The 14,568-nt window shown below is 40.3% G+C and overlaps 1 protein-coding gene across 1 annotated transcript in view; it reads left to right on the top strand.

Moving 5' to 3' along the window:
• Positions 1 to 14,568, top strand: part of NUP210 (nucleoporin 210) — a 1,597,588-nt gene that overhangs the window by 1,391,728 nt on the left and 191,292 nt on the right. Inside the window, 1 exon segment of the mRNA XM_053721041.1 lies at positions 2,519 to 2,665. Coding sequence (XP_053577016.1) covers positions 2,519 to 2,665 — 147 coding nt within the window.

Consider the following 14,568-nt stretch of genomic DNA (forward strand, 5'->3'; position numbering starts at 1 on the left):
TTAGAGAGCTGTTTGGGGGGGATCAGGGAGGTTGGGGGCTAAGGGGGGATCCTACAGAGCAGAATTATCATTTTTTATTTTTTTTTAAATCCCAAAAAAACTCTTATTTTAGTGCTGGCAGACTTACTGCCAGTACTTAAGATGGCGGGGACAATTGTGGGGTGGGGGAGGGAAGAGAGCTGTTTGGGAGGGATCAGGGGGTGTGATGTGTCATGTGGGAGGTTGATACCTACACTAAAGCTAAAATTAACCCTGCAAGCTCCCTACAAGCTCCCTAATTAACCCCTTCAATGCTGGGCATTATACACGTGTGGTGCGCAACGGCATTTAGCTGCCTTCTAATTACCAAAAAGCAAAGCCAAAGCCATATATGTCTGCTATTTCTGAACAAAGGGGATCCCAGAGAAGCTTTTACAACCATTTATGCCATAATTGCACAAGCTGTTTGTAAATAATTTCAGTGAGAAACCTAAAATTGTGAAAAATTTAACGCTTTATTTTTATTTGTTAGCATTTGGCAGTGAAATGGTGGCATGAAATATACCAAAATGGGCCTAGATCAATACTTTGGGTTGTCTACTACATTATACTAAAGCTAAAATTAACCCTAAAAGCTCCATACAAGCTTCCTAATTAACCCCTTCAATGCTGGGCATAATACATGTGTGATGCGCAGTGGCATTTTGCGGCCTTCTAAATACCAAAAAGCAATGCCAAAGCCATATATGTCTGCAATTTCTGAACAAAGGGGATCCCAGAGAAGCATTTACAACCATTTGTGCCATAATTGCACAAGTTGTTTGTAAATAATTTCAGTGAGAAACCTAAAGTTTGTGAAACAATTTGTGAAAAAGTGAACAATTTTTTTTATTTGATCGCATTTGGTAGTGAAATGGTGGCATGAAATATACCAAAATGGGCCTAGATCAATACTTTGGGATGTCTTCTAAAAAAAAATATATGCATGTCAAGGGATATTCAGGGATTCCTGAAAGATATCAGTGTCCCAATGTAACTAGCGCTAATTTTGAAAAAAAGTGGTTTGGAAATAGCAAAGTGCTACTTGTATTTATGGCCCTATAACTTGCAAAAAAAGCAAAGCACATGTAAACATTGGGTATTTCTAAACTCAGGACAAAATTTAGAAACTATTTAGCATGGGTGTTTTTTGGTGGTTGTAGATGTGTAACAGATTTTGGGGGTCAAAGTTAGAAAAAGTGTGTTTTTTTCCATTTTTTCCTCATATTTTATAAAAAATTTTATAGTAAATTATAAGATATGATGAAAATAATGGTATCTTTAGAAAGTCCATTTAATGGCGAGAAAAACGGTATATAATATGTGTGGGTACAGTAAATGAGTAAGAGGAAAATTACAGCTAAACACAAACGCTGCAGAAATGTAAAAATAGCCTTGGTCCCAAACGGACAGAAAATGGAAAAGTGCTGTGGTCCTTAAGGGGTTAATATTGCTTTGATCAGTTGCAGGTTTGCTTATTTGAGCCTACAACTGATATTTAGGAAGCAGCGGTTGAAACCGCTGCTTCATAAATTCTGTCTGCCAAACTGCAGTCGGTGGATGAAAATCACCCCAGATTCATTCGACCAGGTGATTAGCAAGCCCTACTCTAATGCAATTGGTTGTGTGAGGGTAGGGAGGTGGACTGATAAATATGGGGAGCAACTTGTGAATCCTGTCCTCTCTCAAGTATTGCCCTTTATGCGTGGTATTTCATAATCTCACTATATTGGTCACTGGAAGCAGTACTGTAAAATCTGTGTTCTTTAAGACTCCTAGAGTGAAATCCAAGAAAAATATCAAGTAGCAATCCATTACAGAATATTTGATTTTTAAAATGTTATTTTTTTTTTTTCTTAAGCAGCATTTAAAAATGCATATCAGATAATATAAGGATGTGTTTGTGTGTGCAAAAATATACTGTAGTTGTGCTAGAGCTATGGCTTCCTCGTGGCCATTATGTAAGACCTCTGTTGGACAGTTGCACAGGGCTGCCATCTTATCTTATACTTACAATATATTTCAAAGTGCCTACATTTTTGAAAACCATCATCTAGTGGGAAGTTCTTGCAAATATAAAATGATTCTCATATCATTAAAATATGGGTGGAAATAAACGCAACAATAAATCAGTTTATAAGTGGTCTGTACTCTGAATTGTTTAGAACAATCCTTTCTCCCTCTTTCCAAATAGGTCCTAGTTTCCAGAATGAAAAGAGTTTATATTGAAGAAGGGCATTGAAGACTTTACCAACTGGTACAATGCAAATTAGCCTCTAGCTTGCATAATATTATTTTAAATATAAATAATAAAATATTTTTCAGTATTTTATGTGTAAAATGTAAAATTTCCCATCTGTGTTCCATTTTAATGCAAAATCATCCCGTAAAATAATAACTGGGTAGAAGGAACACAGAAAAATAATTTTACCTTCAAGTTTTATTAATTAAAATTTAATAAGTTAATTTAATATATATGTACTTTTTTTTAATCTTGCAGGTGAATGTACAACTGGCCAGATCGAAGCTATTAAAGCACTTCATCCAGAAAATATGATCAACTGTCATATGGATTTTAATGAACAATCACTAGAAATTCCCCCATTTGAAATCTTTACTGCAATACCTGGGTTTGATGTGAAGTCTGGTATGTATAGAATACTGCAATTATTAAAACACCTTTTCTATCACACATGCTTAGGCAGATTAAATACACTTTTCTTTCTTAAGACACGGTGAGTCCACAGATCAGCAATTACTGTTGGGGAATATCATTCCTGGCCAGCAGGAGGAGGCAAAGAGCACCACAGCAAAGCAGTTAAGTATCACTTCCTTTCCCAAAACCCCCAGTCATTCTCTTTGCCTTCAGTGCAATGAGGAGGTGAAAATTAGGTTTCAGATTCGTCTATCAATATTTTTTTTTATTTTGAAGCCAGAGCAGGCTTGCGCCGATCTTCCCTACCTGGGTTTAGCTGTATTCCACGTTAGTCTCTTCAGTAGTGCTGTGGTAGCTTTAAAGCACTTAGGAACTTGTGGGGTTGGCCTCACTGCGTTTTCCTGACAATGTTTGCTGTCCTTCCATAGTATGCCAGAGTAGGCTTACACTGTTCATCGTTTCTTTCACAGGACTCTATGAGGAGCGGCTTCCTTTCATTCCTGGTGCTGTCTTCCTGTCGATTAAAATAGAGAAAACCTCAGCGCCTAATGGTAACCTCTAAGCCTAGGGAGGGGGACTCCTAGCAGGTGCCCAATGGTTAAAGCAGATAAAGAAAAGAAAAATCCCAGGCGCCTACCCTAAGGAGGCTAGGTTAGAGTATAATTGGATGGAGAGCCAAATTGGTCTAAAATGTGTTTTTAATACATAAATAAAGGTAAATACATGGTAAAAACAAGTTCAATACAAAACTATCATGGATCCATGGTACATTACATATATCATATAAAAAACTTGGGTTAAAAAACAGATAAAAACAGGTCAAATTTAAATATAAGCGATTTAGTCAGCAAGGTGTTTCACAAAAACAATTTCCAATTTTAAAAAACAATAATAGACAATCTTATTAAAACATCCAGGTTGAAGCAGGGTAAAAAATCCACGGTGAAGTGGTGTAAAAAATAGATGTGAAAGAATCAGAGATAAACAATAAAGCTTGCAATGCCAATCGATATGGAATCCAAAAAAATGTCAAATGTGCAAACTAATGTCAAATGTGCAAAAAAATGTCAAATGTGCAAAAAAATGTGCAAGAAAGAACGAAGTGTACAAAAAGAGTCTCTAGTCCTATGGAATGTAGGGAATATATTCCAGTAATTTCGATTCTCTGAGGGATGGTGATAGAAATGTCAGAAAGGTGCAGATGCACCAACAATCAATGTAGCAATATCACAGAAAAAACAGTGTTGTTTGTAAACGATGTGAAAAAATAATAGTAAAAAGAGTAGATATTCAAAAAGGCGTTGAAAAAATTGATGTAAAAGTGAGAAAAAGTCTTTTGGTGGTGGTACTCCTAGTGGTCTCCAAAACATATGTGACTTCAATAATAGGTGTTGGAATGGGATGTGAAAAATAAAAATGAAGAATAAAAATAAAAAATGTAGATATAAAAAACTCGAACAATCACCTGTGGAAAAAACAGAAACACAATATAGTGTAGATGGTCCTAAGGATGTTGTAAATAATAGAATAAGGCTTACCAGTGCTGGTCAACGCGTTTCGGCCTGTGTCAGGCCTTTATCAAGACTGGTTTAGGATGGTTAATGGTAGCCTTTTATAGAGTGTTTGACCGGATGTAGCTGAATACCTACTTCCGGTTTGGCGAAATTTGTTACTTTGGCCAAATGGTTTTAATCTTGGTTTTATTGAGTGTAGTAGAGTGGGGTATTTACCCAACAGCGTGCTTAAAAATGAATATTTTAGCTTTTCAATTTTGGCCTGTGGTTCTCCATTCTCGGAATCTCCGTTATTTCCGTGACGTCACTTCCGGTCTAGGTAATTTATGTGATCGGATAATAACGATCTAGGGCCAAAATATTTTGATCTATAATCATGGGGTGTTCTTTTAGAAGTTTAGGGGAGTTTGCTTACTTACTATTTAATGTATTTGCTATTTGTACTATTTTTGCTTTTCATTATTATTAGGTCCGTAAACAGACCGACCTGATTGGTCGTGACGTCACGGCCTCCGGATAGCGCCTTTGATTGGTTTTTAAAAAATTGTGTGTCAGTTGCCCAACTATTCGATAGGTGTACTATCTGGCTGTGTCGATTGGGTATTCAAGAGGTGTGTCTCTTATCCTACTTTTTGATAGGTATAAAATCGGACAATACCAATGGTCCTAATATGTAGATATATAAGAGACGATATGTATTACAATTGTAAGCTTAGTGTTATTCTAACAGACTATAATGTTTTTAATTAAGATCTTAGTGTTTAAAGTGTCGTTTGTGACTGCATGAATGCCATATCAGTTTAATCATTATAATCTTTATAAGATCAGAATAATAGTATATTTCATGATATCTAGGAATCTTGTCTCTCTGGATGTTTTAATAAGATTGTCTATTATTGTTTTTTAAAATTGGAAATTGTTTTTGTGAAACACCTTGCTGACTAAATCGCTTATATTTAAATTTGACCTGTTTTTATCTGTTTTTTAACCCAAGTTTTTTATATGATATATGTAATGTACCATGGATCCATGATAGTTTTGTATTGAACTTGTTTTTACCATGTATTTACCTTTATTTATGTATTAAAAACACATTTTAGACCAATTTGGCTCTCCATCCAATTATACTCTAACCTAGCCTCCTTAGGGTAGGCGCCTGGGATTTTTCTTTTCTTTTCTTTTCTTTTCTTTAGCTGTCTTCCTGTCGGACAGGCAAGGGTGCAGGTAAGTGCCGTTTTTATTTCTTATGCAAGATCTCTGGCACTTAAGACGTTACCTGCAGTTTTACTCTGGGACAAAATATCTTCCTGTGGTAAGGATGATATAGACAGGTTAACAGGGCACTGTGTGGGACTGGACTTAATGAGAGGTTTGTTAGTGTGTATAACTTTCTTACAAACATTTTTATTTTAAATTTTATTGGTGGCTCAGTTAAAATACCGTAATTTTAGGGGTTTTCTGTTATTTGTATGTTGGCTAACGGAATCTTTTCCGTTTCTGTTCTAACATTTGTGGACTGGCGTTGGCCCGTGTCCCTATGGTGACGTCATGGCAGGTGAGTTCCTTCTTCCCAGACACAGCACACGCTTTTAGTTGGCGCTCTTTCTCCTCTTGTTCCCACTGCAAGGAGGTACTTTGCTGTGTCCGCTTCCCGCTTGACCCCAGCTTATCCGGAGTCAGTCTAGAGGAGGTCAGGTAGGCACCGCAGCATAAAGCTGTGGTGTAGGGGTGCCCAAGAGGTCTTATAAATTTTTGGGAATAGGAATATTAATTTGATATTAATTTTATATTATTTCCTCAGCGGAATCCCATACAAAAAGTTGGGTTTTTCTTTGTATCATATTGCGGGCATTGTTGTTGTAATTTGACAGGAATCTTAAAGAGACAGTTCCGTTTTTTTTTCCCTTCAAATTAAAGAATATATTTTTTTTTGCTTTGTGTGTGTATGTATTCATTCATTGCAATATGGAGGAGCCTATATCTGTTGAGGAATGCAAACTCTGTTTGAATGCTCAAGTGGAACCACCATTGCCTTTTTGTAGTTCTGGTGTCGAAAGAACTTTATTGCACAAAGATAGATTGTTTGATTCTGAGCCACCATTCTCTCAAGTGGAGGTTGTTCAGGCTATGCCACAGCCCTCTCCACAGGTGTCCCAAACTGTGCCATCTTCTCACACAGTGACCTCAGCTTCCTCACTATCTCCTGATGGGGTATATCTGAAAGCTGAAATTGCAGCCCAGGTTTCCTCAGCGGTATCTGAGGTGCTAGCGGCCATCCCTGTGTTGCAAGGGAGGCGTAAGAGGAAGATTTTAGAATCAGACAGTAAGGTTTCTGATCTGTCTCAGGCTATCCAGGTTGCTCTTTCCCATAGGTCGGAAGAGGAGGATACTTCGGTAGCCTCTGAGGGTGAAATCTCAGATTTGGATATTGTAATTCTTTCTTCTGATGCTAAAGTGGTTTCCTTTAAATTCAAGCTTGAGCATCTCCGTATTTTGCTAAAGGAAGTTTTAGCTACCTTGGATGACTCTGATATGACTATTGTTGTCAACCCTAAAAAGTCTAGTAAATTAAATAGATACTTTGATGTTCCCTCTCCTGGGGAGGTGTTTCCAGTGCCAGATTGTGCTATGGAGATTATTACCCGGGAGTGGTAGAGGCCAGGAATTCTTTTTCTTTTATGTAAGTGGCAAGAGTTCATGAGCTAGTGACGTATGGGATATACATTCCTACCAGGAGAGGGCAAAGTTTTCCAAACCTCAAAATGACTATAAATACACCTCCCACCACACACATAGCTCAGTTTTACAAACTTTGCCTCCCTGTGGAGGTGGTGAAGTAAGTTGTGCTTGATTTTCTTCTGTTAAAGGCGCTTCTAAGCATTTTGAAGCCCAATTCCTCTCATGAAGGGGCGGCCCCCGATCCGGCACTGGATCGTGTAGGGGCAGACTGTCACTCTTTTCAGAAGCTTGGTTCAGGAACGTGCAAGATCCATGGGTCCTGGAGGTCATAGGGATACAAGATAGGGTTCAAGTCTCATCCACCCAAGGGCAGATTTCTCCTCTCAAGCCTGTCTTCCAGACCAGAAAAGAGGGAAGCCTTTCTGGGGTGCGTGCGGGATCTGTCCTCCTTAGGGGTCATCATCCTGGTACCTATCTAAAAAGAGGTTTGGGATACTATTTAAACCTTTTTGTGGTCCCAAAGAAGAAGGGAACTTTTCGCCCGATTCTGGGCCTAAAGTGCTTAAACAAATTTCTAAATGTCCCCTCGTTCAAGATGGAGACGATAAGGTCCATCCTTCCCTTAGTTCATAGGACAGTTCATGACCACTAAAGATCTGAAGGATGCTTACCTTCACGTTCCAATCCACAAGGATCACTTCCCGTTCCTACGGTTTGCGTTCCTAGGCCAGCACTTCCAGTTTATTGCACTTCAGTTTGGTCTGGCTACTGCTCCAATAATTTTTACAAAGGTTCTAGGGGCTCCTCTAGCTGTTGTCAGAACCCGGGGTATAGCAGTAGCTCCCTACTTGGACAATATTCTGGTACAAGCACCATATTTTCGTCTGGCGGAGGACCATTCGGAATCTCTTATCTCTCTTCTTCGATCTCATGGATGGAAAATAAATATAGAAAATTTCTCTTAATCCAAGCACCAGGGTAGAATTCCTTGGTACTATAGACTCCATATGCATGAGGATTTTTCTAACAGACCAGAGACGTTGCAAGCGTTCTTCGGCATGGCTTGCCCTCCGGACCTCCTTCAGGCCCTCTATGGCTCAGTGTATGAGGGTAATTGGTCTCATGGTGTCCAGCATGGACATCATTCCCTTTGCCAGGTTCCATCTCAGACCGCTACAACTGTGCATGCTGAGGCAGTGGAATGGCGATCATTCGGATCTGTCTCAACATATCTCTCTAGACAACTAATCGAGAGAATCGCTCTCTCTGTGGTTCTGTCCAGATCATGTGACCCGAGATTTCTTAAGACCATCCTGGGAGATTGTGACTACGGATGTAAGTCTTTCAGGATGGGAAGCTGTTTGGGGTGCCAAGAAGGCACAGGGCCTGTGGTCTCAGGAGGAACACTCCCTCCCTTTCAACATTCTGGAACTTCGAGCAATCTTCAATGCTCTGAAGGCTTGGCCCCTTCAGGATTTGTCCCAGTTTATCAGATTCCAATCAGACAATATAACCTCAGTGGCTTACATCAACCATCAGTGGGGAATGAGAAGTTCCCTAGCAATGTGGGAGGTATCTCAAATTCTGGAGTTGGCGGAGGCCAACAGCTTTTCGCTGTCAGCGATCCACATTCCGGGTGTGGAAGCAGATTTTCTCAGCAGACAATCCTTTCATCCGGGGAATGGTCCCTCCATCCCAAAAGTGTTTGCAGAGATATGCAAGAAGTGAGGGACGCTGGATATAGATCTCATGGCGTCTCGTCTCAATACCAAGCTACCCAGATATGGGTTGAGGTCCAGGGATCCTCAGGCAGAGTTAATAGATGCATTAGCAGTGCCTTGGAGGTTCAGTCTAATTTACCTTTTCCCGCCGTTACCACTTCATCCTCTTGTAGGGGCCTGCATCAAGCAGGAGCAGACATCAGTGATACTGATTGCTCCATTGTGGCCACGAAGGATGTGGTTTGTAGATCTGGTGAGGATGTTATCATCTCCGTGGAAGTTACCTTGTTGCAGGGATCTGCTGGAACAAGGTCCCTTTGTTCATCACAATCTAGATTCTCTGAAGCTGACTGCGTGGAGATTGAACACTTAGTCCTAGCCAAGAGAGTTTTTTCTGAGAGAGTGATTGAAACTCTCATTCAGGCTCGTAAGCCGGTTACTTGTTGCATCTATCATAAGGTGTGGAGAACTTACTTATTCTGGTGTGAAGAGGGTGGATTTTCCTGGCATAAAGTAAGGTTGCTAGGATCCTATCAATTCTCTAGGATAGACTGGAGAAGGGCCTTTCTGCCAATTCCCTGAGGACACAGATTTCGGCCCTATCTGTTTTACTGCACAAGAGGCTCTTCGAGCTTCCCGATGTACAGTCCTTTGTTAAGGCTCTGATTAGGATCAGACCTGTGTTTAGATCTAAGGCTCCTCCTTGGAGTCTAAATCTTGTTCTTAGGGTTTTGAAACAGGCCCCATTTGAGCCTATGCATGAGATTGACATGATTGTTGTCCTGGAAGGTTCTTTTTCTACTGGCTATTGCTTCTGCGCGCAGAGTATCTGAGATTGCTGCCTTGCAATGTGAGCCTCCTTATCTGGTGTTCCATTCGGATAAGGCTGTCCTACGTACTAAGTTAGGTTTTCTTTCCAAGGACGTGTCAGACAGGAACATCAATCAAGAGATTGTGGTTCCTTCCTTGTGTCCAAATCCTTCTTCCTCAAAGGAATGTATGCTTCAAAATATGGAGGTGATTTGCACCTTGAAGTTCTACCTTCAGGCTACTAAGGATTTTAGACAAACTTCGTCCTTGTTTGTTGTCTATTCCAGGCAGCGTAATGGAAAAAAGGTCTCCTTATCTTTTTGATTAAGGAGTGTTATCTGCTTTGCTTATGAGACAGCGGGACATAAACCTCCTTAGAGGATTACTGCTCATTCTACTAGAGCAGTGGCTTCCTCATGGGCCTTTAAGAATGAGGTCTCTATGGATCAGATTTGTAAGGCGGCTACCTGGTCCTCCTTACCTACTTTTTCTAAATTTTACTAGTTTGATGTTTTTGCTTCGGCTAAAGCAGCTTTCGGGAGAAAGGTTTTTGCAGGCTGTGGTGCCCTCAGATTAGGGTCTGCCTCTCTTTTTGTCCCTTCCGTTATCATTCAGTGTCCTCTAGAGCTTGGGTATAAGTTTCCCAACAGTAAGGAATGATGCCGTGGACTCTCCTTATTAATATAAGGAGAGTCCACGGCATCATTCCTTACTGTTGGGAAACTTAAATTATGAAGGAAAACATAAATTATGCTTACCAGATAATTTAATTTCCTTCTGTATAAGGAGAGTCCACAGCCCCTGCCTGTCTTCTCCGATGGGCGGCCCTCTAAATTATATTTTTCTACTGGCACCATTTATACCCTGATATTTCTCCTACTGTTCCTTGTTCCCTCTGCAGAAAAACCGGGGGGATGGGGGAAGTGGGAGAGGTATTTAAGTCTTTGACTGGGGTGTCTTTGCCTCCTCCTGGTGGCCAGGTTCAGTATTTCCCAACAGTAAGGAATGATGCCATGGACTCTCCTTATACAGAAGGAAGCAAAATGATCTGGTAAGCATAATTTATGTTTTTCCTCCATTACTGCTTCTTCCTTGAGTGGTAGCCCTTATCAAACAGGAGTGGGTATCAGTAATCCTGATTGCTCCATCGTGGCCACAAAGGGCTTGGTTCGCGGATCTAGTAGGGATGTCCTCATCTCTTCTGTGGAGGTTACCTTGTTGCAGAGACCTACTGATACAAGGTCCATTTGTTCATCAAAATCTAGATTCTCTAAAGCGGACTGCGTGGAGATTAAAGGCTTAGTCTTAGCCAAGAGAGATTTCTCTGAGAGTGTCATTGATACTCTTATTCAATCTCATAAACCAATTACTCTGCGTTTCTTCCACAAGATGTTGGGGACCAACTTATTATGGTGTGAAGAGCGTGGTTTTTCCTGGCACAAAGTTAAAGTTGCCAGGATCTTATCTTTTCTCCAGGATGGGTTGGAGAAGGGCCTTTTTGCTAGTTCCCTGAGGGGACAGATTTCGGCCCTGTCGGTTTTATTGCACAAGAGACTGGCTGAGCTTACAGACGTGCAGTCCTTTGTTAAGACTCTGATTAGGATCAAACCTGTGTTTAGATCTGGGGCTCCTCATTGGAGCCTAAATCTTGTTCTTCTGGTCTTGAAACAGGTTCTGTTTGAGCCTCTGCATTCCGTTGACATTAAATTGTTATCTTGGAAGGTTCTCTTTTTATTGGCTATCGCCTTCGCACGCAAAGTTTCTGAGATCTCTGCTTTGCAATTTGAGCCCCATTATCTGATTTTTTCATGCAGATAAGGCAGTTTTACGTACTAAATTAGGTTTTCTTCCTAAGGTTGTGTCAGATCGCAACATCAATCAGGAGATTGTGGTTCCTTCCTTGTGTCCTAATCCTCCTTCATCGAAGGAACACTTACTTCACAATTTGGATGTGGTTCGTGCCTTGAAGTTCTATCTTCAGGCTACTAAGGAGTTTTCCTCTTTGTTCTCTATTCGGGGAAGCGTAAGGGACAGATGGCTACTTCGATTACCCTATCTTTTTAGTTAAGGAGTGTCATCTGCTTAGCTTACGAGACAGCAGGACATTGTCCTCCTGAGAGGATAATGGCTCATTCCACTAGAGCAGGGGCTTCCTCTTGGGCCTTAAAGAACGAGGCCTCTATTGATAAGATTTGTAAGGCGGCTACCTGGTCCTCCTTACATACTTTTTCTAAATTTTTCAAGTTTGATGTTTTTGCTTCGGCTGAAGCAGCTTTCAGGAGAAAAGTTTTGCAAGCTGTGGTGCCCTCAGAATAGGGTCCACCTCTTCTTTTTTGTTCCCTCCCATTAATCATTCAGTGTCCTCTGGAGCTTGGGTATAGTTTTCCCAACAGTAAGGAATGAAGCCGTGCACTCTCCCTATCTTAGGAAGGAAAACATAATCTATGCTTACCAGATAAATTCCTTTCCTTCCGGATAGGGAGAGTCCACGGCCCTCACCCGTTTTTTCTTGTCTATGGGCAGTCCCCTATTATTTATTTTATTCTTCTGGCACCATTTATACCCTAATGTTCTCCTACTTTTCATTGTCCTTTCGGCAGAATGACTGGGGTAATGAGGAAGTGGGAGGGATATTTAAGCCTTTGGCTGGGGTGTCTTTGCCTCCTCCTGGTGTCCAGGTATTGTATTTCCCAACAGTAAGGAATGAAGCTGTGGACTCTCCCTATCCAGAAGGAAAGTAATTTATCTGGTAAGCATAAATTATGTTTTAATAGCATTGTTTCCCATTTCCTCTTAAAAGTACTGCTGTAGTAAGGAGCATGTGATGTTTGGCAAATATTTATTTATTTTTTTACCTTTTTTGCCATGATGTCTGAAACTGAACCTGCCTCAGACGCTACCATAAAAACTGCATCCACTGTTATTCCATCTCATTCTCATTTAAAAGGCATTCCTGCAGAAATAAAAGACCCTCTTCCTCTAAGACCAGACCTTCTGTCTCAAGGCCCATTATTCCATCCAGATTTCAAATTTCTAAATTTGATGGCTTGTAAATTGAATGTTTAGTTTTCAGTCATAGAGGTTTCTCTGACTCTGTGATTAACATTATGGTTCAGGCTCGTAAGCCTGTTTTAAGGAAAAGGGATGTGTAACTTAACTCTGATAAATTAATAGATATCCATGAGGGCTTGCACTTAAATGTTTCATGATGGATAACACTCAAGCACAAAGCTATTCCCACAATTATTCCGCTCAAGTAGCAAGTATTTCAATTAGTTATTTATAATAAGTAACACATGCACAAACACACACATAGGCTTTATGTCTTCTCATTCTAGCCCATATTCATACATCTTATGTCTTTAACCTGTCCCTAAAAACTGTTTTCCTTTTTAACCCTTTGTTTCACATTTAGTAAGCTTTAATAAACCATCATTAATTTATTTATATAGACCTTTAGGGCTCAATTTATCAGACAGGGGCATACATATTTGCCCCTGTCTGCTCAGCTTCTCATTTACCATTGTACAGGAGTGCTTCTGTGTGCTTGTGTACTTCCCCACCCGAGATTGACAGCTCCTGTCTGCATGTGATTGGCTGTGCGTGGGAAGCAGCTGTCAATCTCCTTAGTCAAAAGACACCAGGAAGAAGAGGTCAGTTATAGTATTACCTTCTACTAGTAATATTAGTACTGATCATTAAAATAATGAAGTATATATTCGAATGATGAGGATTCTTCTAACAGTGAAGCTCCCTCATCGGACATAGAACCTGATAATCCCTCCTTTTTATTTAAAATTAAACATACTCGTTCTCTTTTGAAGGAAGTCTTTGTCACCTTAGGGATTGAAGAAGCTAACTCTCCTGATGATAAACCCTGTAATCATTTGAACTTAGTATATAATACTGTTGTCAATCTCCCTGACATTTCCCCTATACTTGATGTTGTCTCTGTTTGTTAAGAAATGGTCTAAACCAGGTGTCTCTCTTAACCCTTCTTCAAGGTTTTAGCTGCTGCTATCTTAGATTTATGGGTAACGGTTCCCAAAATTAATGGGGCCATTTCCACTCTAGCTAAATGTACTAATATTCCTCTAGAGGAAAGTACTTATTTCTTCTATAAGATACGACGAGTCCACGGATTCATCCTTTACTTGTGGGATATTATCCTCCTGCTAACAGGAAGTAGCAAAGAGCACCACAGCAGAGCTGTCTATATAGTTCCTCCCTTAACTCCTTAGCTCTGTCTATATAGCTCCTCCCTTAACTCCTTAGCTCCCCCAGTCATTCTCTTTGCCTACTCTAAGTACTAAGAAGGGTAAAGTGAAAGAGGTGATAAAATGTTAATTTTTATTTTCTTCAAGCAAGAGTTTTTTATTTTAAATGGTACCGGTGTGTACTGTTTTCTCTCGGGCAGCAGATGGATGAAGACTTCTGCCTGGAGGCTGATGATCTTAGCATTTGTCACTAAGATCCAGAGCAGTTCCCACAGAATGGCTGAGGAGTACTTAAGAAACTTCAGTGTGAGGAACGTTTTTCATGCTATAAGCAGTGAGGTATGTTCAGTCATTTTTTTTCTGGAGAGACTGTGGTATTTCAGAATTGGCTGACAGTATCCCCATGAGGGTAAGGGTAAGCAGTAATCCTAAAAGAAGAGGGGTATTACTAAGCTTGCATATAGGGGCTAAGAAAAAATGGTTGACACTGAGTTTGAATGTTTGTGGGCAAACATTTATTTAACTGGGAGTGCTGATAACGTTTTTGGCAGGAACGTTTTTGATGCTTTAATGAGAGGGTACACTTGGCTTCTTTTTGGGTTTAAGAGCCCACATGGCTAGTTTGAGACCGCTCTGGTGTGGTTCATTTGGGCTGATAGACATCGAGTGAGATGGGCGGGGCCTATTTTCACGCCTCAGTTGCTCAGTTGTATTTGACAGGCAAGCAGCAAGCTCCATCTCCGGTGGGCCCTTGTGAGAGTATTGGGCCAAATCGAAGCTTTAACCCTGTTTTCCAGGGGGTGTTTTTTCCGGATTTAAACTTTATTCATTATCCGTTTTTTACAGTAAGGGTTAAGTGTTCCTTTCCTTGTGGAGCTAACTTAGCTGCATAATTTGAATACGTATATCAAAAAATTTAAACGATTTGATTATTTAAAAGCAGTTTTGCAAAA

Source organism: Bombina bombina, chromosome 7 (assembly GCF_027579735.1).
Source record: "Bombina bombina isolate aBomBom1 chromosome 7, aBomBom1.pri, whole genome shotgun sequence".
In the NCBI taxonomy this organism is placed as follows: Eukaryota; Metazoa; Chordata; class Amphibia; order Anura; family Bombinatoridae; genus Bombina; species Bombina bombina.